The sequence below is a fragment of the Punica granatum genome, chromosome 8 (genome assembly GCF_007655135.1).
Source record: "Punica granatum isolate Tunisia-2019 chromosome 8, ASM765513v2, whole genome shotgun sequence".
In the NCBI taxonomy this organism is placed as follows: Eukaryota; Viridiplantae; Streptophyta; class Magnoliopsida; order Myrtales; family Lythraceae; genus Punica; species Punica granatum.
This window is the reverse complement of record NC_045134.1, coordinates 25787461-25815385: the sequence shown is the minus strand read 5'-3', so window position 1 is coordinate 25815385 and position 27925 is coordinate 25787461. Positions and strand designations below refer to the sequence as shown.

The 27925-nt window shown below is 37.9% G+C and overlaps 2 protein-coding genes and 1 long non-coding RNA gene across 3 annotated transcripts; all 3 read left to right on the top strand.

Annotated features, from left to right (window-relative positions):
• The first annotated feature begins 8683 nt into the window (after positions 1-8683).
• On the top strand, positions 8684-9537 carry LOC116189091. Its single transcript, XR_004152315.1, has 3 exons — positions 8684-8801; positions 8895-9100; positions 9219-9537. It is a non-coding gene; the product is annotated as an uncharacterized LOC116189091 (long non-coding RNA).
• Positions 9538-11389: 1852 nt separating this feature from the next.
• Positions 11390-13400, top strand: LOC116216042 (ASC1-like protein 1). The gene is made up of 6 exons (XM_031551959.1): positions 11390-11665; positions 11913-12142; positions 12242-12397; positions 12481-12666; positions 12800-12981; positions 13055-13400. Exons 1-6 carry the CDS (start codon positions 11546-11548, stop codon positions 13084-13086), a joined length of 906 nt encoding a protein of 301 aa, XP_031407819.1. The 5' UTR covers positions 11390-11545; the 3' UTR covers positions 13087-13400.
• A 7585-nt stretch (positions 13401-20985) lies between these two features.
• On the top strand, positions 20986-22975 carry LOC116187517 (protein STRICTOSIDINE SYNTHASE-LIKE 12-like). Its single transcript, XM_031516260.1, has 3 exons — positions 20986-21425; positions 21794-22066; positions 22272-22975. The coding sequence occupies exons 1-3, from the start codon at positions 21163-21165 to the stop codon at positions 22759-22761; spliced, it is 1026 nt and encodes a 341-aa protein (XP_031372120.1). The 5' UTR covers positions 20986-21162; the 3' UTR covers positions 22762-22975.
• Positions 22976-27925: the final 4950 nt, after the last annotated feature.

Genomic DNA, 27925 nt, shown 5'->3' with positions numbered 1-27925 from the left:
TTTTTGTCCGGAAAAAAGGGAGGGTCTCGGGAAAGCCAGAGAATCCCCGTTTGGATTCGGAATTCATTGATTTTAACTTTAACTTTAACTTTATCTCAACACACTACACAACAAAAATACACATTTCCCAATTCAAAAATTTTAACTTTAATTTTAACTTAACACACTACACAACAAAAATACACATTTCCCAAGTCAAATTTATAATCACATCTCATTTGTCCTTTTCCACAATCAAAATTAAAATCAAAATCAAAGTAACTTTAACTCTGAATCTAAACGACAATATCTCGCAATTTTCTTCTTTTGATCGTTTCATTAGATGATGTAATTGTAGAAACATCGGTACATCGACTTAGTTTATATATATATATATCGAGAAAGTCACAATAAAACTGATATTGCACCAGGGACGTCTGCGCGGCCATCATTGCTAGTAATTGCCTTAAATATTTGCATCTTGGCGCGCTAGGCATTGTAGAGAAGGGCAAGGAATGCACGGCGAAGATGAAAGTGAATGTGAAGCTCTTTTATATTTTTTCAATACCTTTCATATTTCTCAGTGTCTTTGTAGCATGACTCGAAATCACGGTCACACGTGTTAGTATTTTCAGTTCAAGTGTATAATATTTTTAATACTCATGATTAATACAAGTATTTATTATTTTTAGTTTTAGTTCAAACATTTAGTATTTTAGTTCAAATATTTAGTATTTAGTATAATTCATTATAAATAGTAAAAGTATTAAATATTTGAACTGAAATATTAAACATTTGAGTTGATATACGGTATACCAAGTGTGTCATTATGACTCGAAGTTAACTGATTTAAAGTCACATTAGAATTTTTCTATTTCTTAATAAGACATTCGCTGGCGGATATTCTAAAAAATATATATATTTTTTGAATTAGGGTCGCAGCCCAAACAAAAGCTTAAATTAAATTAAGAAAGTCCTATTAATATATCTCCAATGAGAAGATCATTGATACCTCTCGAGAAAATGTCAATTAAAAATAAGGGGGTGCCCAAGGACATCTCCAACGACTTGCGAGCAAATAATTGACGCACGAGTTGTCTTTCTTGTGAGTATGAAAAAAAGTGTCACATCATGAACGCATGCTACTCTTCTGCTAGGAGGTGATGAACGAAGCTCACTAGACCCTGGGCTCGCGCACTTGCCATGATCCTAAACTAAACGACGCACGATCTCTGAGTCGACTTCCGCAATAATATGTGTGTGCCCATGCGCACACGCCAATCCCAGGTCAGCCTTGAAGAATTCCAGAGGCTAGCATATTCTTTTCTTCACCTTACGACACCACATTATTGTCTAACCACTATTGTAACTGGATTGAGGGGACTACCCGTGCCCCTTTATTTAATTTTCTATTTTGTAATATTTAAATGCATGGGTCTCTTTTATAATAAAAAAGAAAAGAAAAAAACTATTCTATACCGTTATCATGTCATAAGCCGAATGTCAAGGACTGATTGGCTAGTGCATATACATATATACGAGTATTCTCTCGTGTTTTTTTTTTCCTTTGTTAAGGTCTTGAGACCACATGTATTCTCAGCCTAATCAACGTCACTTATTCCTTTTATCATACAGATGCATATTCTCATAAACTACAGATATGTGTTTATACTTCTCGATTAGATTCTAACAAAATCCGCCATGAGAAGTACTTAGCCCGTTTCTTGAAGACATGCGCTTGTCTCATACACGTCTCCGTTCGGTCCATATTTCTTCGTGAAATAACAGTTCTTTCATTTTTTCTTCAAGAAAAGGTCAGAATTCCCAAGACACAATTCGGGATTTCTAATTGGTTGATTAATAACTCAGGCAATATTAAATTATCTATGCCAAGACACCGTAGCTTACATATATAATTTGTCTTGATTTATATTAAATATTTTTTCATCTGGCCAAAAAAAAAAAGATAAAAAGATAAAAGAATGCCTACTGCTAGTTTCTAGTTTGGTATCTTTGATATCGTATTCCAGGCAACAAAAGGCCCAGTTGGACGTAGTTGCCATTGAATATTTTTTTCTGTGCACATTTCACCAATCATATACAAGTACTATAGTATATAGATTTTCTATTCGTGTGTTACGCTGGTTGGTTATTTATGCATGTCTAGATTTTATTAAATGTGATATCCGGCAAATCTTGTCATTGCTTAATTATTGAAAACAGCCACAAGTGAAAGTAACCTAACAACACCTGTCGTAAAATGTTAAATTCATCGTTCGTAAACATTTTGATGGGTCAATCCTTTTCTTTTTTTTTTTTTTTCAGTAAACGGGTCAATGTCCAAAATTAAAGTAGAGCAGAGTTACAAAGGCGGGGTAAGGTGGCCCCTACAAGATCACCTACAAGTGATCATTTCCATTTTTTTGGGTATAAATTAGAAGTTATATAGTAAAACTAATACATAGCAAACGCCCCATTTAGGAAGAGAAGGTCGATATAAGACTGACCATACAGATATGTTGAGTCTTTCCTTCATGACTATTATAATCTGGCTCAGAAGTCTCTCTCTCTTTTCTTTGAAACAATTGCTTCATCTCTGTATTTCTGATGGGTTTTCTCTGTGTATATATATATATATATATATATATGCACACACGCACACGATCAGATATCTTAATTTCTCCTTTAATATTATCTTTTTCAGGCAATTATTATCACCTACCTTTATTAAATTGTGATTGATTTTTTGGGTGAATAGATCCTTTGTAATAAATTAGATAGTCCATGTTGTAATATTATAAGCTCCTTAATATTAAGTCAAATGTGTCTCGTTATAGAAGGGAATCGAGTGGATATATATAAATATAAATTGCTGGGTGTACTCATTATACTTTCTCACCAAGATGAGCATACACGTATACATATATATATATATATATACATACTCTCAGATGCTTATCCAAAAATATATGTGTACACACGCATATGAGATGATTAATTAGGTCAACCTAGCGCATCATATTAAGTTGCGGAAAGTTTAAATCAGAGACACCAAATTGACCAGCTCAAAAGGATAAGAGATCAATAGAGGAGAAGACCGACGAGGTTCGCCATGGCGCTGTTCATGAACTTGGCCACATCCGCGGAGTTCGATCACAAGGCAAGGGAAGCTCTAAGCAGCAACACTCCAATCATTTCTATCAAGAATTACATCTCGCTACTAGCCTGCTTTTCGGCTTCAATCATCGGCCCACCAGTTCAATCTGCATATATGCCAGACGCACGATGGATCAATATATATATATATATATATACACTCACCAATGGTTGAGACTTATCGCAGTCTGCAGGTCGTCTAGCACAGTATGATCAATTTTCTCCTGTTTTCATCATATATAGAGTATAGATTTCGCTATTCATTGATGATCTTGTTATGATCTTTTTGTTTATTTCCGCCTGGAGGTACGATGCCCCTGGGGCTTACACATATCTGGTGAAACTAGCCACATTGTATCCGGATGATAAGCTATGGGTCAAGTGCGAGATGACCTTTGGGCTGCCTGCGGTAAGGCCGAAATTGACCGTCCTATGTAGCACGCTCAATATATTCGTTCAAAGTTTTGGGATAGAGCTGCCAAGAGATGCAAGGGCGGTGCTGCGTGACATCGGTTTTGGCTTGACTGAGGACAACACGTTCATAATGGTGGTGCCTAGGCGGTTGTCGTTGTTCTGTTGGGGCATTGAGAGGATGAAGAAGATGATTTCGAAATCCGGCTGATGTTGGAGATCCCAATTTTCAACTTTCCCTATAAGTTTCAAGTTTGAAGCAAGGTGCTCCGTACCCTTTATTTTTTTTTATCTACGAGTTGCAGCACATAATGTTCATTCAAATTCTGCTGAAGAAATGTCAAAGTCAACTTCATGATTTGTCTGAAACAAGTTTATTAGATTTTTTTTTTGGGGGTAAATGTAGGGGCAAAAGCCCATACTGAAATAAATCAAACAGAAATGGGGCATGGAGACCCCATATCTCCCAATATGAGATGGTCTGAACCGTTAGGAATTGAGTCAAGGAAATGAAACCCAAATGGAAAGGACAAAATTCTTCTAGCAAGCTAGTTTGCGCAACACTTGTCTTCCTGATATGTAAGGAAGACTCGAATCTCCTATCTCTTTGAAATTAATTCTCGAATCTCAGGAAGAATCTATCTAAAATTAAGAGCTCCAACTTCGGTACCTAAAATAAGCTGGTATACAACAGAGGAGTCAAATTCGACAATAATTTTCCGACGACCTATCAACCAAGCAAATTTGAGACCTGAGTGGACTCCCCACATCTAAGCCAAAACAGAGGTTGCAATACCAACATTATGAACGAAACCGTAGACCCAATTGCCACCTGCTCAAGCTATACTCGGATTGCCTTAAGAGGCCCCGTCCATATTCAACTTTAGCCAATCCCCATTCGGCTTGTTCCAGCTAATCTGTCTCCATTCTCTGATTGTGGGGCCGGAGAAATGGTGTCCTCCGTCAGAATGGAGTAGCTGTAAGATCGAGCTGTGTTAAGGATGCACACTGCCTCATCGAAGGGCCTGCGATATCCTTCCTGGAACAGTTCTTTGTTCCTCCAATTCCATAGGAGCCAGCAGCCAATTGCAAATATTCCGGGCCAACTAAGATCACCATCACACTGCACATGCATATTTAGATTGAAAGAAAGCCAATCATGCAGCGGTTGAGAGAAGAATACCGCAGATGAAGCTGAAGAAACTAGTTTGGTGAACGGGCAGTCTCGAAGTGCATGAAGGGCTGATTCCGAACCTGAATGGCAGCAATAGCAGAGTGAAGAAGCTGCTAAATTCCGTCTCACCTGTTGTTCATTGGTAAGGAGTTTGTTGGGGGCTGTGAGCCACAAGAAAATTCGAATTCGTTCTGTCCTTTCCAAGACCAAATTAGCTTCCGAATACGATCAGTAGGTTGGTCATCCTCTTCTGTAATACTTCCATAAGCGGACTGCCGCTGTATAATCCCCCGAAGAAGAAGCTCTCCAAAAGAAAACATCAGGGCCCGATCCAGGACATGGAGGACGCGCACTTGCTATCTTCAGCATGTCCGTATGGCTTAAGAACGGCGAGAACCGAGGCCAATCCCAACTACCAACCAATGTAACCGTACGGTTTATTAGATTTATCTTTCTATAATGACCCAGAAAAACTTATCTTTCTGTAAATAAGCTTTCTTTCCTGTAATAATTTCAGACCTTTTTAGGAAAGAACATGGATATACAAATGAGCCTAGAAGAATATAATTATACAAGGAGGGGTTCGGAAGAGTCCAAGAATTTATATCTCTGTGATACAAGTTAAAATGACGACCTTTTAGTACTAAGGGAAATAGAAATATATGTTGTGTTTGGTTTTAGAGTTAAGTAGAGTTGAGTTTTGATTTTAATTGGGTTGTAATGATTGTGTTGTTGAATTATGAGAAAAAGTATAAAAAAGTAATAAATAATTGAGGGAAATTAATGATTGTGTTGTTGAATTTTGAAAAAAGTAATAAATAGTTGCGAGAAAATAATGATCAGTTGAGAGAAAATAATGATTGTGTCATTGAATTGTGAAAAAAATAAATAGTTGAGAGAAAATAATGATTGTGTTGTTTAATTGAAGATAAATGTAATTAAATATAACTAAAGTTAAAATTTATTTATGAAATCAAACGAATCGAGTTTCTATAATTGTAAAAGTATCACAATATAATTTTCCAGGAAAAATAAAGTATTACAATATAATGTCCATAGAGGTCCTCTTCACCCGATTTTGAAGATAGGAAAGAAAATATAAACGAGATAAAATTGAAAACGAGGCATCTTTTACACTTTCGTAGTACTTTTTTTTTGGGGGGGAATTTTTAACGAAACGGACAAAATATCATAGGCGAATATGGATACTTTCTCGGTTGATGACATACAAATCATCACCTTAATGTACAATCACCGCATTAATTAACTACCTACTATATGGCCTTATATTGGAAGCCGAATGTCATCACATTGTACTAATTGGCTAGTGTATATATATATATATATATATATATATATTATCAATTTGAAAAAGGAAATAAGCTATTTCGGAAGTTTTGGTGAGCAGTTACTTATTTTTAAAAAAATATTCTCACAAGTATTTTTTTTTGGACGGATTTCAAAAGTAATTTTATTTTTTTCAATTATAAGGGAGGTCCACTCATTGACCTAGTACAATAAAATAAATGTTGGGAATTGGTGTATATCCTAGAGGCAATCTATAATCAGTTCTGTAATATGATATCTATTTCATTATAAAACGAGGCATTTCTGTTATTGTGTAGATTGCGCTAAATATGATTTTACACAATAATGTAATTGGAATAGTATGTTCAATAGGCATCAAGTATGACTTGATTGTGAGATCCTATTATTACCGAACATTATTCCTAAATGTCCATAGTCAAAGTATTATCGTTAATTAGGACAACGATAATACGGTTAGACTAGTGTGAGTGTTGATTGATGACCAAGTCTCACAGGTCATGGATATGGAGATATCAAATCACACCACATGTATACATTAAGAGTAATGTGTATTAGACTGACCCGCCATGAGATTGCTACATGGGTTGTTACGTGACTGTCATTAGCATATCTCAAAGTGACTATAGTGTAATGGTTCTTTGACTTGAGGTCACCATAAATTCCTACATGTAATGTCATATACTTTGATACTGTCAAACGCCACTGTAACAGGCTGGTTATAAAGACAGTTATTGGGTATACCACAGAGCATGGAGAGAAATGTGAGTGATCAAGATAGAATTTGTCCCTCCTACGAAACGGGAGCGATATCTCACGGTCACTTGGTGGTTAAGTCTAAAAGTGTATGCATACCCAAATGAGTCGATATAGCGATATCGAACTCATTTGTTCTGATAGACTTACCCAGTAAACCAAGAAAAAGAGATATTGAGCCATACAAGGATGTCATCGACCATGCCTTGAGCTCAATAGAGATATAGAGGACAAAGGAATTATATTACGATTAATATAGGTCACGAGGTTCGTCGAGAAATTGACTTTTCGATTACTTGAGTAACAGTGATGCATTGCTAGATGCCGCTCACTGTTTGTAATATTGAAATAGAGATTTCGATATTACTATCAACGTAATTGGGAACCTACAGGGTCACACACGACGACTAAATCGACGAGATATTTTGAAACAATAAAATCGTCTAATAGAGATTAGATGATTTATGGTGCGATTGATTAATCGGATATTTAATGAGATTAAATTTGTCGATTAATTAGACTCGATTTATTAGATTAAATGGACCCAATTGATGCACGATCCATGTGAGAACACATGGCAATTTGAAATTCTTAATTTCCCTTATCCCACACCGGTCAGGGGACTTGAAAAGCTCCCCCAAGCTCTATATATATAGATATATATAGCTCAAAAGGATTGTATATATATATATGTGACAGTGTGTGGATATATATATGCGATATATATATATGCATGCATAAGCATATACACGTATATACATGTGTGTATGCTTTATATATGTGAACATATATATATATAAATAATTTGAATTGAATTGTTCAATTCAAATTAGGTCCATTAGTCTGAAAATTTCGGGTGTCGCATCGGTATTTCTTTCGAGTGTTGGCCGCTAGCACCGCCGATCTCGAAGACTCGTCGACAAAGTCGGTGTGGATTCCAGTAGAGGCGTCACGCGTGGGACGCTCGGTCGACAATTTTAAATATTCCAGGTACGCTTTTATTTACTCTTATTCTTCTAGTAGGTCTTGGAATTAGTTTTACGGGTAGGAAATTTTGAATTTCTGTTTCTTTTTCCGCTTCCGTTGCGCCTCGTGAAACTAGCAATAAAAATTATAATATTTTTTTTACTTGGAGAAATAAAAATTCTAATAACTAATAAATGAGATCAAGTATCGAACATGAAATTTCATGATTACTAAATGTGATCATGCACTACTGAGTCACACCTCATTTATTTATGTTTTTATCTTTACCACATTTACTTATAAAAAAACTAATAAGTAACTTTATTTTGTATCTTTACCACATTTACTTTTGTAGCTATGAAGTAAAGTTTCACTCAATTATGAAATAATTAGAAGATGAGTCCAAGTTGAACTCTAGAACTAGAACTATGATCGAAAATTTGATTCAATAAAATTCAATCTCATAAGATGGAATATATAAAATTTTAAAAAGTTTTATGAATCTCAAATGAGCTGCAACCACTGAAAATATAATGGTCATGCAATGTAAGCAATTTTATTCAGTTTTTGTTACGGGATATACTAGGAAACACATCGTCCGAGAATATTATCCGATCCAAATATCCCGCAATAGTTTTTTTTAAAAGATATATAAGAAGTTTTATCCTGTACAAGTGTACATGCACGGATTATCCACTAATATACATGTACGTCGAAGGACCACGTCAATCCTCAATATCAACTTTCCTTTTACAGACTGCATATACATATGAATTCATAAAAAAAAAGTCTGTACATATAGATATACATGCATAGATTCTCATTATTATAATGTGTATATGTGCATATATTTCTAGATGCAAACAAAAAGTCCGCCGTAACAGCGCGGGTTTGGTGTAGAAGGCCGCGTTCTTGCGCAAGCCTACACAACCACTCCACTTCTCTCAACTTTTATATATAAACACACATGCATATATGTTATTTATCTCATATATCCCAAAACCATACCCTTGCCAAAAGAAATCAGCAAATAGTACTACTCTCTTTGCCTTCAGTTCTTCAACAAAAGATTCTCGATTACGTGTGGTCTTAATTTCTCATCATCATTTCTGTTCTCCTTGGCCAGGGCAATCCAAAGATGTCGAGCGTCAGTCAGGACCAGAATACTCATCAGGCTGGATCACAGTACAACCCCTCTCATGCTTACGAACCTCCACCAATCCCAGTGAATCCGACATTCAAAGACAGTCGAGGAACCGACTTTCCTCAGATGACTAATCCTGAGTCATCAGAAAAAACTGTGTCCAAGGGAGATGGCTTTTGCAGGGGACTGTACGTTCTCTATCAATAAAACTATCCTTAATTTCAAGATTAATTGTATATATATTACTGCAGGCATATGCATCCTAACGTTGATCTTTGGTGGGGCGTGTCTTATGTGTATACGCAGTTGTGCGGGCTTGTGTTGCTACTGCTGCTTGGACATATGCTTTTGATCATGTGCGTGCATGCAACTTACCCAGGAGGAAGAGACTATACATATACCTATGTAATATAACATATAATATAATATATGAATTGGATGTATCATACATGTTTTGTTGTTTTACAGTTTTTTTTTTTAAATTTCTTTTCATATGCCTTCCTATCTGCTACATATGCTCATGTTGATGGGTGCATATTAGCATAAATCTTTTTTTTTGCTAATAACTAATATTATAGTATGAATGAGTTGAGATGCTTTTGAATTTAAAGATCCATCTTCAGGATGCGGGATGCCATTTACAATAATATCTTATATGCTGCAAGATTGTCTTGATATACTCAATATGTGAAACAACGAAGGATCCATATACTACACAACAAAATCTAATTAACTGATCAAGCTAGCTATATTTGGTGTACTGAAACGAGACCCTCGATACGATCCATGTTTATATGAATCCCCACTTTTGTATCTCTGAAATATCAAGCAATAGTTATTTCTCGAACCGCCACAAAATCAGACCCACGTATGAGTCCCCTTATGATCCCGGGACCAGAGACTAAGGGATTGGCTAATTTTATCGACCTTAATAAGGCCTGCAGGGATGAGATCGATATCAACGCTTGAGAGAACATCAGGGTACAACGCCATAAACGAACATTTGACTTCTATCATTGAACGTTTTGGGTTGAGGGAGTTGGTTTCGCAAGGTAAGTCGGGTTCCCTTCATCACCCATGACAACAACAATTTCCATTGCCTGGCTGCTGGTGTCTGCACCACCTCCCTGTCCCGGCTTCCAAGTACTGCTGCCATTTCTATCCACTTCTAGGCCGGTCGGCTTTCGCTTAGAACATTATAGCTTCAGAAGGACCACGGTCACAAACCCAAAAGGCAAGGCAAGCCCTCCACAAATATAAATCACCCGAGCATCCCACTCCATAGGAGTCGCACTGGAATCCTTATTACTCTTATATCCGTACGCTGCATGCTCCATTTGGATGATCTCTCTGTAAACCTTATTGCTACTAACTAGTGGTGTTCCATTAGGGGAATGGTTATTATTCTGCTAATTTTGATGAGAGCCTTATACATATATTGATCATCGACAGCTTGGAGTTTTAATCCCCATGGGAAGAATAATTTCTTTAGATGGATTTATGTGAAGTCCATGTAATGAGAAAGAGAACCTTTGTTTCACTGGTACATTCCTTGGTTTGTACTCATCCATGATCACTCTTATGGCTAACTTATAATTTTGACAATCTAAATTTGTAAAAGAAAAAAAAAAAGACACCACTTTAAAGGCATAGAGAACGTTATAAAGTCAATTTTATTTTTACGAGTTACAAATTCATGATAACTTTTTTTTCTTAACAGGTAAATTCTATCAATTTTTCCGTCCAATTTATGGGAGGACACTACCATGCACATGGTCAAAATGATAAACCTAAAACCATGAGATCAAGAACCTCTAGGGATGGCAATGGTCCGGGCCAGGGTGGGTATTGGAGGACCTGTGCCCAGCCCGTGGGCTCGACCTGGTCCGTGCCCCGTAACGGGTATTAAAATAGATACCCGTGGCCTGGCCTGTTCCGGGGGGCATACTCGACCTGGCCCGAGCATCATAATTAAAAAAAAAATGAATTAGACAAATAAAATTTTAACATCAATAGAAACGAATACACCCCCCCTTTTTTTTTTTCTGTGGGGTCGGGGCGGGTACTTAACCTCCATCTTCCCCAACTGACTCCGACGGTTATGACAACCTCTCAAAGTCCCAATAGAAATTCGACGCCATTAATAAGTTACGGAATTGGTTGGTGGGTCGATGACTGATGTGAGGCAAATTCAGAACTGATAATTGTACGGCTAAATATTAAAATAAAGTATTGATAAATAAATTAAGGGAAAAAAAAAAGAGAGGTCAAGATCTAGTGAATTAATTCCAATTGTTTCGGCGGCATGTCATTCGTTGGCACCTCGAGACGTATCCGGGTCGGGTTTTGATGGACAAACAATCGGGTGAATAATTCTCTCGACCCGTCAGCCACCGAGTCAAACTCGACTGCGCACGACGTTTGACTGTCGGGGACAAATCACAATCAGCGGTCTGGTCTTTGAAATTCCACGCGCCAGTATCAATCATTCGGAAAAGGAAAGCAAAAGCCTTCCCCTTTTCCCCGGAGCCGCCCTCCATTACCCTATCCGATTCTCTCCTTTCCTTTTTCGGAGGAATAAGATTCCGCCTTTTCTGCTGCTGCCTACGTCGGCAGAGCACCTGAAGCTGGCGATGATGACGGTCGACTGGGATTCCGAGTCTTACCCAGCAGTCAGCGACTTCACAGCCCTCCCACTCTTTGCCCTGTACTTCCCGGTTCTTCGTCTTCTCCTCGACAAATTCGTCTTCGAGGTACATCTCACTGTCTAATCACCTGTTCATTAGTTATCAGTGGAAAGCAAAGTTGTTGTCGGCTTAGTTCATTTGATTAGGAATTAGGGCTCTTCGAGAGGTTTGGTTGTCGTTCGTTATTCCAGATAGATTGACATTCGGGGTGAGAATTATCGAGTTGCACGGCGACCCGTAATTCCCAGCTACTTAGCTAGCTTCGTGGCCTTCTGAATACTGTTGTAAGTTGTTGGTTTTGTAATCGGTGCAGGGATTGGCGAGGCGGCTGATTTTCGGGAAGAATCATGCCAAGCTGGACCTCGAGGCGGTTCATAGGAGGAAGAAGATCATTAAGTTTAGGGAGTCGGCGTGGAAATGCCTCTATTTTTTCTCTGCGGAGATCTTGAATGTTTATCTTTGTTACAGCGAGCCATGGTTCACTAATACGAAGTACTTCTGGGTGGGACCGGAAGATCAGATTTGGCCCGATCAGAAGATGAAGTAAGCTGTTGAATCACGAGTCCATTGGGATTCAGGGCTCGTCTTCGTTCTTCAACATTTGTGCTTTCAATTATCTGACTGACTCCTCGTTTTGGCAAGATTGAAGTTGAAGGGTCTCTACATGTATGCTGCTGGGTTTTACACGTATTCCATATTTGCCTTGATTTTCTGGGAAACAAGGCGATCGGACATGCTTGTCACGATGGCCCATCATGTATCAACTGTCCTTCTCCTCGTCTTGTCCTACATGTTCAGGTGAAAGTCAGATCCGTCTCCCATTGCTCGTGGTTTCAATTCGTGAAAAGACCTGGAAGTATATTGGCTTTTGTTTGTGACAGATTCGCTCGTGTTGGAGCAGTTGTCTTAGCCCTCCACGATGTGACTGATGTTTTCATGGAAGTGGCAAAGATGTCGAAGTATAGTGGCTATCAACGGGTCGCTGACACTTTCTTTATCCTTTTTGGAGTCTGTTGGACTCTGTTCCGCACTTTCTGCTATCCCATTTGGGTTCTCCGTAGCACAAGGTTGGTGGATTTGTATAGCAACAGCTCTGTTCGGGATTTTTGGCTATTCTAGATAATTGGACGCTTTCACAAACTGTTGTTGTTTCGACCAAATTGAGAAAGATTTGATGTTGCCTTCGAACTGAAATCGCAGTTACGAGGTTCTTCTGACTTTGGATATGGAGAAGCACAAGGTGGATGGAACTATATACTATTACATCTTCAACACGCTTCTGTTCTTCTTGCTGATCATTGATATGTACTGGTGGGTGTTGTTATGTCGGATGGTCGTGAAACTGATCCAAACCGGCCACGTCAATGATGATGTTCGATCAGGTAAGCATATTAATGCTTAATTATGAATGTTGCGTCTTGAATGCTGATGTCATTTGCTATATGTTCTTTTCAGATTCAGAAAGTGATGAAGATCACGAGGATTAATCATTCATAGCAGAAGATCATAAAGGATAAACACACATCTTCGTGATAAGGCATTCTCAGTCATTCTATTTTCCAGAGGAACTCCAGATGGAGTGATCTACGATGTGCGGGATTGCTTAAACTGCTTCTGGTTATTTATACATCATCCGAAACCTTAAAAGATATGGTGGGCTAGCTGAGTAAATTTAGATAGGATCGGCTGATCCGGGATTGGAAAAATGTGCAAAGTTTCACAAATCATTTCGTCAATAGATGATATGAATATATATTCTGATTCATCAACACGTAATATATGGATGTTTATCGTGTCCCGAACTTCTGCTTCTATGATTATTTCTAGTGTACAAATGAACTTCTATGAACAGGATATAACTACTGACAGATACTTTTCAGTGGATGCAAATCCTTGTCCACAAATCTATTTTATATGTTTTAAAAATATTAAATTGAAAAAATCTTTTTAAAGAAATCTAAAAAAAAAGAAAATAATAACCAATTTCATAAATTTATATCTAATTTTTGTATATTTTAAAATAAATTGAAAATTTAATTTAAAAAAAAAACTTTAAAATCTAAGAAAACTTTATTCAGTACCAAGCATTCTAGTCGGGATGACCGCAACTCTGCTTTATATATTACTACTCGTGGAGTTCGTGTGTTGAACGAGGCAGAGCGTGATGTCTTTTTTCTTTATGTCAATTGTATTTTATATATTATATATATGCGTAGTTTAAACAATAAAGCAAGTAAAATATACAGTTATTCATATATAAATATATTTATTTTGAGGAAAAAAAATATATAAATAAAACAAGAGTTGAATTTTCACGCTAACACATCATCAAAAATAAGAAACGGAACTCTTCGCTTTGTCACGTCATCACTTATTTGTTAAAAAAAATTTATCATTATTTATGCAGTAGAATATATATATTATTTGCATATAGCCAAACATAATATATACTATATACATAACTATTATTCAGGAAAGTTTTGATATTGTAGCAATTAAAATGCCCGTATAATATATTTTATGTTTATAATATTTATAGCGTTGCGCTTTGCATTATGAGCAAATTTATTCCTATAATATTAATCACAATCAAATATCCGTTTATATAATATTTTTTGCTGAATCCGTTTATATAATATTGTTTGTTTATATTGCCGCTTATATTGTGCCATATGTATATATATGTGTATAGCTACCGCACGAGTTATGAAAAAAAGAAATTTTAGTAATCTTTTATGAAAATTAAAAGATTATTAAATGGAAATTAGATTATTAATCTCAATAATCTTAATCTTTCAATATATATATATACACACAAAGTATAATCTATATATTATATCCCCAATTCGGGAGAGTGGAGTATACAACGGAATATATTTTCGATAAGGGCATATTAGTGGAATATAGTCTAATAAGGGCATCTAAAATACGTAATGAAATATAGTCCATCTTTTAGATATATCGTAATATTACCTAACTATAATTATAGTCCAATGTTTTAATAAATTGGAAAATTTTTAAATAGCTATTAAGAAAATAATTATGTATATATATTTGGTCGTCTAGCACTAAAAATCAAACTTGAAAACATATTTTTTCTGCTCTTGCAGACCTGAAGATAGGTTTTTTTTTTTGTTTTCAAGTTTCAACGAGGTTCATAAACATATTCATTATTTCATGGATAATTACATTGATCGGAGCTAAAATACTATTTCTTTCATTGGTCGTACTCTTTTTTTTTCACATTCATTGAGTTTTTCTTTATTTTCATAAATTTATTCATAGAGTCACTCCACGGCATTAGGATTTAGTTGTTATTTTATGTTATTGCAATATCTTCAATCGTTATGAGTTGGGCACTGCCTATTTATTGAGCATTTAGGTAGTTATCTTACTTTTATTGTATTTTTGCCTTTTTGGTATGAAGAATATTTTATTCTATTGAAGAGTTGTGATTGTCATGCGAGATATAGATTTTGTTAAGATGATAATTGCGATTAGGTGAGCTATCAAAAATTGAGCTGAACAAAATACTGATAATAAAAAATCATTATATTATAATTTATAATTATGGTCATTGTCATAGAGAAAAAAATTATATTTTTAAATAGGTACATTTTCCAGTTACTTGCTTTCCTAGAACAATTATTTTAGATTTGTATTTTCTTATACTTGAAAAAACAGGCACATTACTCCTTTTTTCACAATATATTTAGGATATTAAAATTTTGTCCTTGATGAAATATAATTTTTTACTAAACTCATTTAACTTTTAAGTGATAATTTTAATCCACAATATATATTTCTTGAATAAAAATTCATAATGTACTTAATTTTAATATTACCTATGATTAAAAAATTAAAAATATTTCTTGCGCAATGCACGGATTATCACCTAGTTTATATCGATTTGATTAGATTTTACTTTTATCTTAAATAAAAAAATTCAAGATAATCAAAAAGTATATATTAAGTAGACTATAAAATCTTCTAAATTTTTTCAAAAAGTATCTATTATATCAATATCTAATAAAAAATATTCATTCAATTTTAAAATTAAAAAATTAGCCTATAAAAATCCCACAACTATATATTATCTGAAGAAATATATTACATTTACCTTATATATAAACCTATAGTAAAATATACTTTTTTAATACTAATATTATTGTAATTAGATATTAATTTTCATCTTAAACAGAAAGTTCAACAATATCAAATATTTTATTATATAGATAATAATAAAATATTCTAAATTTCAAAAATAATCCGTTAGGTCGATAAGATATCTCATAAAAAATATTCCTCAATAAACAAAGAATCGGATTTTATCATACCATATTTTAAAGGTTCTTTTGAAAAATTAATTTATTAAAAATTTAAGAAAAAAAGAAAATATTCTAAGTATTGTTATCAGAACCGGACCGGACCGGCCGGTTCGACCGGTCGGACCGGGAACCGGCACCATTGAACCGGCCGGTTTTAAGCAAAATTTTATTAAACCGGCCGGTTCTATGGGTTTTTATGAGTTTCCTATTTAATGAAAAAATTGGTTGGTTGTCTAAAGATTTGAACTCATGACCTCTTACTTTTCATATTAGCATACTACCAACCAAGCCACCACCACTTTTTTGTTCTTTTAACTCTACTTTTAAGTACTTATTAAAATAAAATATTTATTTTGAAGTAAGAAATATTAAATATAGATACTTTCTTATACTATTGTTATATTTCTTTAAAATCATCATACTTTTATCTTAATTATCATAATTTTTTTAATAATATGAATATTTATTTTATTTTAAATAAATGAGCGGTCCGACCCATCGAACCCCCAGTTGGACCCATAAACCCATGACCCCGTACCCCTTCCGGTTCATCATCCGGTCCGGTTCTGATAACACTGATTCTAAGTATCCTTTGATATAATATGGATAACGTTCCATCATTGAAGCTCATATTTCTTTTTTCCCCGGACGCCTTCCCGCGCCTGCCCCATATAAATATTTACTAGACTAGGCTGCTACTTCGAACTTCTAGGCTTCTTCTTCCCGCTCTCGGTCGGTTCATAGACAACGCTTTACCACGCCTGCTCGCTCTCCGTCTCTCTGCCACCGCCACCCGCCCCGCCAATCCGACTTGATGCCCACCCAGCGACCTCCGCCTGCCTCACACCGCACAGCTGAATCTCCTCGCGGAAGATGCCGACGGTGTACATGGGGCGGGACTGCCCCTTTGACGCTCTGGGAAGAAAGTACGGTGAGCCTGCTCGGCCCCTGACCTGGTTCCAGTTTCCTTTACCGGTTCCTCATTTCGTGCTTTCTGATCATTGTTTCGCTGAATCGTGGCAGAGCAAGAGGAGTCCGAGGAATTGTGCTTCAGGTTCGGGATCGAGCTGGTCGCTGAGGTGAGTGAGTCTTTGGGTGCTGTCTAGTTTTGTGCATGTCGATTTGGCTCGCTGATGATGGAGGATTTGGATTGTTTGAGCTGAGAAGTTGCGAATTCTCTGGCCTGTCAGACGACGAAGAAGGAGATGATGATGAAGAAGAAGCACCTGGAAGAAAAACCTGATGTCAACAAGGAAGAAAGACCGGACTCCGACAAGGAAGAAAGAGTGGATTCTGACGAGTAAGAAGAACAGGACGGCAACGAGGAAGAAAATCAGGACGCCAACAAGGAAGAAAAACCGGATGCTGACGAGGAAAAAATCTACAAAATCGAAGTCCCTGCTGATCAGTACCTAGAACTTCTTTTTCTGTCTGCCAATACTTCTTCCGCTCGTATATTGATTAATGTTATCTGAATTTTTATATTAGTAGTGAGAAGGATTACACTTGAGGTTGTGAATTGTTGCATATGCACCTGAGCTTTGCATGTATCTTACTGTCTCTGATTCGATCAGTTTTGACAATTGAACTCATGTTCGTCCCAGGTTCAGTAATTGGTTTGGTCTGAAACTACAGGAGGTCTATGAGCTAGTTCGTTGTCATATAATTATCAAGGGGCTTTCACTTTGTTCAGCTGTTGAAGAAGACATTCTTAATTAATGGAAGTGCCTTTTAATCTATGAACAGATATGATCTGCTTTGCCTCGAAGGGATTGCTTGGGCCCTCCGAGTATAATAACCAGGAGGATGCACCAAGTTCTACCTTGGCTAGAATTTCCAAGAAATCACTGCTTAAATGCATGTGCAACCAGAGTTACCCGACTTCGACTTCATGCCTTGTTGTGTCTGCCTTGACAAATGCTCGCTTGTCACCTCATGGACATTTGGCTTTTCCTCCTACAGACATCACAGATTCGTCCACATATCGTTTGTGCTGTTTTGAGGGGCATAACTTTTGATCAAGCAAATTACGACAGTTTCGTTGATCTTCAGGAGAAGCTCCGTCAGAATCTCTGCAGGTAACTCTAGTCTTAAATTGACCTCTAATTGTTGTGTTTTCTTATATGCTTTTTTTTTTCCCCCTTTGAATTAACAAATTATGATTCTCATTATTATTTGAGTTATTGTTGACGATGTCTTCATGTTTTAGACGGAGAACGCTTGTGTCAATTGGGACTCATGACTTGGATACGCTAGAGGGCCCTTTCACATACGAGGTATGCTCTTCATTAAAATGCCTGGGTATGATGCTAATTGAACCCTCAGCTTCTTTGGATCAGGCTGAAGCACTTAAAAGAAATATTTATTAGCTTGAAATATATTTGGATAAATCGACTTGACTTTGATGGAGATAACTTTTGCTTTTCTCCATTTATATGAGGCTTAACAAATTTGGAGTTCAATAAAAGAATGGGTCCGGAGAAAGTTTGTCAGATTTCTGATGTCTCTTTATGTAATATAGAATAAGTGTTTTAACTGTGATTCCGGAAAGTATTTTTCGGGTGTAAATTATAAGTTAAATCTTCGAAAAGGCGGTACCTTTGGGGTGCTTAATTGTGTTATATGGTTCCCTCTTCAGAAAGAAAATGCATCCTAGAGTGAAATGACTTGAGTCCTTGAGTCCTGCTGTCTTCTCATTAACTAACTTAGATGTTCATTTATGCAGGCCTTGCCACCTTCTAGTATAAATTTTATCCCCCCTGGATGAGATACTTTTTTTTTTCCCTAATTTTTTATTAGCTGTTTTAGGTCCATTTAATTGTTGCAACGTCCGTGTATTAGTTTGCATGTTCACTGACGTATTAGTTTTGATTCTGAGATTAGGAGGAAAACTTCAGAGCTGATAAGTTGATGGAGAAATGCAAAATGAGTAGGAAAGCTCTTTTCTTCTTCTTCTTCTTCATCATCATCATCATCATTATTGTTATTATTATTATTATTTCGATATTTCCTCTGCTATATGAGCTAGGACAGACTAATCAGCAACAGTTAAACGGGCTATATCATGAAAGTCCATATTATGCTTATTATTACTAGTCGAAGCACAATAAAAATCCAATTAAATTTATATGAATGCGTAAACCGAATGAAAGTCGAGATGTTACAATCTACCCCTTTATGAAATTTAATTTGAGTGGAAAAATCCACAATTATCTATATGTAATTAAACAAAAGAAGTCCTTAAAACCAAAAATTCTCTAGACCGAATAAATTCTTAACTCCAATGGATTAATTCCATAATAATTGCTAAAATATTAATTCACAACTTGGAAAGACTGATTTGAAATGCAGGATTTCACAGGAATATACCAAGCATGTAAGGACTTGAGGTACTGAACTTTCCCATGGTCCTTAATTTTGAGGAACTTTTGTGATAGCATATATTTGGCATTGTTCATCCTGAGGTAATCCAATTTCTTAGCTCATCTCTCGCTTGATATATCTTGGGATACTGCTCAATACTCTTAAAGCTTAGATATTGAATTGATCGAGTGCTTGTTCATATTGCCCTGAATGGCTGTTCAACATTTCATCAGGTCTTGAAAAAGTTAGAAGTTCCCGATCCATGCACATTCTCGGAACTGAACATCGACACTTTTCTATAGGATTCTTAAACCGGTACAATTTCAACTTCTCTGCATTGTTTGATGGACTGCTTTTGCTACTATTCTCTCCTCACTGCATGTGGGGATGCAGATAAAAGATATCCTATTTCTATCCATCGATTCGTTGTCCTCAAAGTGCCTTTTTGCTCCCCCTTAATCTTGCAGATAAAGTCGGGATTTCATATTTTTACCATCTGGCTCAAGTAAGTGAAAATTCTTCATCACTCTGTTTATGAAGAGAAATATGTAAATGCAGCCACTGAGTGCCTCAGTTAATGGTTTACATTGTATAATATCACACCATTGCAGGTCAACAATTAGGCTTTTCTTCTTTCTCGCCCTTTTTTTCGGATTGAGATGCCTTTAGAGCAAGTATGTTTCCAGCTATATCCAGAGTATGGGATACGAGCCGTGCCAAAGCAAAAGTCCCTTCCGGAGTTGGGAGTCAGATTTTGTTTTTACAGCAGGAATTTGTTCGAATTGTGTTATAATAGCCTCGAGTTTCAACATTGCTGCTGCAGGTCATAGAATCGATTGGACTATGATAACCGTAGTGCATCTATCAGTTGGGCGATGGTCGGTTGGACCCGTGAGTGCGGCCTGGTTTGGTTTACCCATATCGTAGGGCTTGGCTCATAATCACAGGGTAAGAAATGTGTCCCATGATTCTTGGCAAGGCCAATGCCGACCATCACTAAAGTCTAAAGTTAACCATCAGCGGTCATAAAAATCTATCAACCTGGCGTCGAGGGCCTAACAAGAACCCACTAGAAGTGCGTATTTCTAAGAAGCTGGACATGACGCGAAAGGTCCCAGTAATCATATAGCGAAGGTCAGATCTCGACCGTTATAAAAAAGTCTTAAAGGAATTTGTCGGTAAAATTAGTAGCTGTCACTTTGTGTTCTGTATTCCGATCACCAAGAAGACTCAAATCTATTATCGTGGGCATAAGGCGTACAAGATTTGTAAATTAGGGCCCACTAAACCTGATGAATCACTGGCCAACCAAGCAATTTCCGTGCATTACGAGGTCTGCCGATGCATGATCTTGGGCAGCCATCGTCATCAAGCCGATCAACTGAGGTACAAATTCCAGCATAAGCCATCGTCATGATCTACGGAAGGGTTATTATACGGAAGAGAACTCGAAATTCCAGCAAACCTTCTATGGCAAGGATGGCATCAAATTTTTGCCCTCTGAGGTACACCCGAGGACACTTACCAGGCTCCAATGGTTGACAATGAGGAACTTCCGCCGATGACACTCTCGGTCATGCCTAGGAGAGTACAACTTGACAGACATCTACCAGACAATCAACAGTTTTTGCTTATGCAGGAAACAAATCAGCTCATTAAGGGGAAAAGAAAAGAGTTAATTGTTAAGGAGGTAGGGGAACTTAATTAGGCAGCCCAACCACAGGCTATCCCTAGATATCTTTAATACCTCAGCCCGCGTCGAAAAATCAATCCTTCCAAAGTTATCCGTCACTCTCACACTTACTCCCTATAAATGCCAGATAACACTGCCTTCTCGATCCAACGTAATAGCTAGTTTCATAACACTGCAAAATGGGAAATATGCACCCCATATTTCTTGTTTCCTTCTTGGTCGTACAGTTGCTATGGCTTCCAATTGGTTCCATCGGCCAACCTCAGGGTGGTGCCGTGCCCGTGACTCGGCTCCAGCTTCCACTCGGAGCTTCCTTCCCTGACACCACAGCCTTTAATCAGGCAGGCAGAGGACCTTTCACGGGAATCTCAGACGGCAGAATCCTCGAATACGTCAACAGCAGTGTGGGCTACGTGGAATTTGCCATCGCCTCACCTAAACGGTAACCAGTTATTCTCTTGTCATAGCCAGCAATGTTGGCTATGTAAATGGAAATATATCCAAACGTGTTTCATGAATGTAAAGGAGCGATATATATCCGAACTCAAGGAGATACATTAAACATAAGATAAATTAATACACATGATCACAGAACTCACCCAGGTAGTTGGAGTGGCCGGAATCTGCCGCTGCGCACACATATGAGGTTGCCAGCATAGTGGACCAAGACAGAGACTTCGTTTGTAGGAAGTTGGCTGGGTCGACAAAACCGATCTTTCCCACCAATAAACAGCTCTTAATTAATGAATGCGTACATATGATGTTTGCGACCAGATAAATCTCTTTTCTGACAATTGGCTATATCGTTAGGCCCAAAATCATTTGTAATGGCTCAATAACGAACCCCATACTCCAACCTATATGTGGCCGACCGCTCGGCTTAGCATTCAACCACAGGACAGGGCAGCTCTTTGTAGTCGATACAGCTTTGGGACTTGCAGTTGTGAGCCCTGATGGTGGGAACGGGACCTTGCTGGTTACCTCTGCCGGAGGTGTTGGATTTAAGTTCCTCAATGGTGTGGACATTGATCAGGACTCGGAAGTGGTTTACTTCACCGACACTAGCTCCAAATTCACATTGAGGTCAGTTTCCTTCTTCTGATTGTAATTTCTTGCCCCGCGTATATCGTTGCACACCGAGGTGACTGTAATTTCTTACAAAGCAGTGGTCGGCGCAGAATCAGGGACTAAAGCATTAAAAAGCAAAAGGTCACTGCCTAGGACTCGATCGAGATGATTATGTATTGGCTGTGATCCTCTAACCATCTATTTGGTGGTTCATTTGCAGCGATATAATTAAGGTTCTTCTTACTAGAGACAAGACAGGGAGGTTGCTAAGTTATAACCCCAGAACCAACGAATCGAGAGTTCTGCTAACAGGACTGGCTGGACCTAATGGAGTGGCAGTGAGCAGGGATGGGAGCTTCCTCCTCTTCACAGAGATGGTCACCAACACGATCCGACGTTTCTGGGTCACAGGCCCCAAAGCCAACACAACAGAACTTTTTGCCCAAGTCGAAGGACTACCAGATAACATTAGAATAAATGCGAGAGGAGAGGTTTGGGTGGCCACTACTGTTAATGCTCTCCTACCAACTGCAGTTCCGGTAGGCCTAAAGTTCAGTGAAGAAGGTGTGCTCCAGCAGAATACGACATTTGACATCAAATTTGGTTCTTCTCTGTTACTTAGTGATGTCAATACATTCGAAGGTAAGTTTTATCTGGGTCTTACAACCCAAACGTTCCTTGGAAGGGCCAATATCTCTAATAGCTTCTAAGAGGCAAAAACCATAATCTTCGAATTGCTTCAGCGAAGCAATTATGAAATAATCATGTGTGTACTGATGGAATAAAGTAATTAGAACAAAGTATCATGTATGGGAATAAAGTAAAGAAAATTATTGCTTTTGGGCTCGTTATTATCCATACTTGAGACAATAATAAGCAGATATCTATGCTGTTATACAAAGTGATAATGCAGAAGTGCTTGTTGAATATCTGAACAGATCCGTTTCAGAAAGCCCATGGATTATCCAGCTCATTTTAATTGACATTCAGATGGATCTCCGCAATTTGAGTTCCGCGAAAATAGAATTGATTCTTCGTAGATCTGCGAATCAGGATGCCAACTGCAAATCAAGTCGAAGGACTATCCGATGACATTAGAATAATTGTGAGAGGAGATGTTTGGGAGGCCACTACTGTTAATGCTGTCCTATTAACCGTAGCTCCGGCAGGGCTGAAGCTCAGTGAGAAGGTGTGCTCCAGCAGAATGTGACATGTGACATGTGACATCAAATTAACTCCTAGTCTGTTACTTAATGATGTTAGTGAGCCCGATGATAAGCTTTATATGTGTTGTACAACCCAAACATCCCTTGGAGAGGCCGATAACTTCTAAGGATAACATATATAATTTTCAAATTGCTTTGCCAAAGCAATTATGAAATAATTGCGTCGTGCGTGCGTTCCAACAGAACAAAATATCATGTTTGGGAATAAAGTAAGAAAAAAGAGTCATGTTTGGCTCGTCAACATCCATGTTTGAGACGATAAACATATATTCATGCAGGATAATGTGGAAAATTAAGGATATATTCTCTTCGTCCAAAGAATAAAGACGGCGTAACTAAAACCAGCCACGGCCAGAATATTGTATAAAGATTCAGCGCAAATTCCATGCTCTACTCATCTGGGTTGATGGTTCAAATCGAGCTTGTAGACTTAAAAAGGCTCTTCTGGCTTGAAATGCTCGACCTCAGTCAGTAGCAAATACATAGACCTTGCCCACTAATTTATGTGACCTTTCTAGGCAGACCAAACTCAAGCTCTTGCCCATATGTAGGAGGAGACCACATAACCTCTGTAGACATCTTAAAAACCTTTACACCGCACCGAACAACCATTTTACCAACACAAGGAAGTAGGAACCTTGCATCCCATGATCCTCCTTTCATTCTTGGTCATCCACTTTCTAGGACTTCCAACTGGTTCCGTCAGCCAACCCTCAAAGATCCATGCCAGTGACTCAGCTACCGCTTCCAGCAAATGCCATTGGACCTGAGGCCTTAGCCTTCAACCAGGCAAGCAGAGGACCCTTTACGGGAATCTCAGATGGTAGGATCCTTGTTTCTGCAGAATGTGACATTTGCTGAGGTTAATGGGTTCGATGGTACTCTTTATCTGGGTTTTCTAAACCAAAGGTTCGGTAGAACCCTCTACCTCTGAGTCCGATTGTCTTGAGAGGACTTGAGCTCAGATTTGAGGGAAAGGGTTGACTAGCAACGGAGTTTAAGATTAAGTTTCAAATTGCTTTGGCGGAAAACGGAGATTAAAAGACAATCATCTGCTGTGTTGTGATGGAATAAATAAGAATATAGCATGTTAGCATTTTTTCAGCTCATCTTTTTCCATATTATTTAAGAGAACAAATAGTTAGCCATGTACAATAATGTGGCCTAACAAATTAAGATATATGGTTCTTATTTATGACACCTCATTGTCATGGCCTTTCTTCTCCTCATTAGAGAAGATCAAGTAACTACTAACTGCACGGCATCGTTGTACAAATATATATATTCAGCCTATCAACCTACTGTGTGCCAATAATACGAGAGATAGTGTAGTAAAAAATATTACAACATCCCTTAGTTAAATCCAGCTAGCTTGCTTGACCTCTCAATTTGATAGATGCAGGCACCCGATTTGCTTATTCATAGCTTTACTTTCGTTTATCTTTTACTTTGGTGTATGAATGTACTAAAGTACAAAAAAAGCGTGTTTCGAGCTATCAGTGCAGAGTAATGTGGCAAAATAAAGTCATATTGCCCTTACCTCAATTATCATGGCCTTTCTTCCTCTGCTCATCTGATAGTTGATGGTTCAAATAGAGCTCGTAGACTTAAAGGGCTCTTCCGGCTTGAAATGCTTGGACCTCACTTAGTAGCTAATGCATATATGATATAACCTATGCATTCAGCAGAAAATATGAAGTAAAATGCCGGATTGTTGCATACAAATTCAGCCTATCCAATGACTGTGTACACCAATAAGAGGTGGTGCAGTGTTCGAATATTACAACATTCCTTAGCTAAATCCAGCTAACTTGACATGTCAAATTGCCTAATGCAGGCAGCTAATTAGGTGTCTGAAACATACAGAGGACCTAGATAATCTGAATATGAAGCAATGTGCGGGATAATTAAGTTGATAATAGAGAGGATACAATACAAGCATTGATTTGGAATCAAATACTATCGGGTTAAATCACTCTTTCATTATTCTTATCAACCCGACATTGGCGTTGAGCAAGCTCTGGAAATGCTATAATTTCTTTTTCTTCTTTTATTTTTTAGGTTACAGGAAGGATAGCTGGCCGAGCTCCAACTAGTTGACAGGCAAAGAAATTCAGCTATTTTGTAGGTTAGTTATGCCTACAAAAGACCAACTTAAATATCCGAATCATCTATATTTCTATCCCCCAGACATTTAACGGTTAACGTGTTTGGGAGGGAGGGATGTGGAAGGAGAGGGACGTACCGAACACACGGTTAGCCAAAGGATTTGACCTTAGAAAGTAGAAAGGACTATAGACCTTGCCCACTAACGGCAACCTTTCTAGGCAGGCCAAAAACAAGCTATTATATATGCCATTAGGAAGAGGCCACCATAACCTTTGTAGACATCATAAAAACCATTACAGTATCACATAGAACAAACATTCTACCAATTGTGTAACAGAAGGAAATCGGAAAGGGGCATCCCGTGATTCTCATTTCATTCTTGACAATCTGCTTCCTAGAACTTCCAATTGGTTCCATTGGCCAGCTTCACATTTTCGTGCCCCTGACTTTGGATCCATGCTGTAGGACCCGAGGCTTTGCCTTGAACCAGGCAGGAAAGACCCTTAACAGGATTTTCAGATGGTAGAATCCTTGCATATGTCAGCAGCAGTGATGGCTTTGAGGAATTAGATGTACTCTGTCATATATATATATATATGCACGTTCAAGAGGCACATAATCCAGACCTCAGACAGTAAATAGATATCCCTGCACAACAATGTGGCAAAGTTAAGGATAAAAGCATGGCTCTTACGTCATTTTATCACGGGTTTTCTTCTTCTGCTCATCTGATTTTATGGTCAAAGAGCTTGTAGACTTGAGTAGCTCTTCTGGCTGTGAAATCTTGGCTTCATCAGTTCAGTACATATATGTATCCTGTTCATTCAACAAAAGAGATGGAGTAAATAATACCGTATAGTTGTATGAATATTCAGCCTATCCATCTGGCTCTATGGCATTAAGAGGAAGTGTCCCTTGATAACTATATTTGCCATATGCAGACAATCAATTAGTTTCCCGAAACATATAGAGTACCTTGATAATCAGAAAATAAAGCATGAGTGAGGGATGAATACTGGGTTAAATCCGCAGAACCCCTCACTAGACTCGCAATATAATCAAGATTCGTGCTTAAAATACAAACTTTCTCGAAAAAGTTTATCATTAATAAGTAGGCAGAGTGCGAATAAGAAAACACAGAGATCTGAATATCACACTCTATACATTGTGTTTAGGACCAAGGTGCTTTAAGGCGGCTCATATAATTCACTGATCAAAATCAACTGCCGCAGATCAATACAATAAATTTTCAGCCTCGAAACAAGTGATCTCTATATTGCCTATGTGTGGAATATTAGACAAAACCAAACAAGTTTCCTTCTTCTAGCGCAATATTACTTCCTAGAGCGTTATTATGGACCACATTACGAGCCCCGCTTAAAAGGTCAAAACTGTGTTTAAATGCAGCCCATTTCGGCCACTAATGAGCAAACCAGAGAGATCAGATGGGGAGGTAACTCAGATAAAAATCCAAGAACTTAATTGAGAATCTCTATGGGACTGAAAGTCCAAATATTGCTGGCTAGATAACTAGAATGAATTCCACTTTTGCCCGCTATAGTGAGAAAACAGTCAAGTATATAGACTTTGCCCACTAGAGGGAATCCTTTTAGGCAGGCCAACCACGAGCAATTGCCTCTAGGAAAAGACAACCAAAACATTTTTGTATAAATCGTAAAATCTTCAAACCGCATCAGCCAGCCCTTCCACTTTTGCCCTATAAATACCAGCTCATTCAACGCCTTCTCGTTCCAATATAATACCTTGAAGTATAACACAAGGAAGTAGGAACCATGGATCCCATCTGTTGGAGAAAAATGGGGAGTGTGAGAGGACAAAATGTCCCACACCGGTTGAAAGGAAAATATATGAAAATTTTATAAAAGATAAAAGCATCAGTAATCCATTGACTTAAGTTTTTGGGTTGCATATGGGCTCGAGTCCGAATTAGGCCCATTTTATTTAAAAATTTATCAGACTGTTATCAGAGCTCATGGTTATAATCCTGGGTGTGTAGGGCGGCTTCGTGCCGTGAGGTGCGCATAACGCGCATGTATGCGCGGGTCCGTGTGACCCGTAGGCTCGAGTGTAAGCGTAACGTGTGCCTCGAGCAGGCACCTGTTGTGTCCGATGTCGGGACATTGAAGTGAGGGCGGGTGTGATTAAGTCGTGTGGTCCCGTCGATTGATTAAGGTCATACACGATACTATGTGAGGGCGGGATGTTGGAGAAAAATGAGGAGTGTGAGAGGACAAAATGTCCCACACCGGTTGAAAGAAAAATATGAAAAAAGTTTATAAAAGACAAAGGCCCAGTAACCCATTGACTTAAGTTTTTGGGTTGCATATGAGCTCGAGTCCGAATTAGACCCATTTTATTTAAAAATTTATCCAACACCGTCATTCTCATCTCCTTCTTGGTCATTCAGCTCCTGGGACTTCCAATTGGTTCCACAGGCCAACTTCAGGGTGTCGCACCTGTGACTCGGCTCCAACTTCCACCCAAAGCCATCGGCCCTGAGGCCTTAGCCTTCAACCAG

Excerpts from the sequence above, each read along its gene's own strand:
- LOC116216042 (XM_031551959.1), top strand. The coding sequence starts at position 11,546 with ATGATGACGGTCGACTGGGATTCCGAGTCTTACCCAGCAGTCAGCGAC. Across the intron at positions 12,398-12,480 it reads GTCTTGTCCTACATGTTCAG|ATTCGCTCGTGTTGGAGCAG; the intron begins GTGAAAGTCAGA and ends TGTTTGTGACAG. Across the intron at positions 12,667-12,799 it reads TGGGTTCTCCGTAGCACAAG|TTACGAGGTTCTTCTGACTT; the intron begins GTTGGTGGATTT and ends CTGAAATCGCAG.
- LOC116187517 (XM_031516260.1), top strand. The coding sequence starts at position 21,163 with ATGGGAAATATGCACCCCATATTTCTTGTTTCCTTCTTGGTCGTACAG. Across the intron at positions 21,426-21,793 it reads GCCATCGCCTCACCTAAACG|GCCCAAAATCATTTGTAATG; the intron begins GTAACCAGTTAT and ends CTATATCGTTAG. Across the intron at positions 22,067-22,271 it reads AGCTCCAAATTCACATTGAG|CGATATAATTAAGGTTCTTC; the intron begins GTCAGTTTCCTT and ends GTTCATTTGCAG.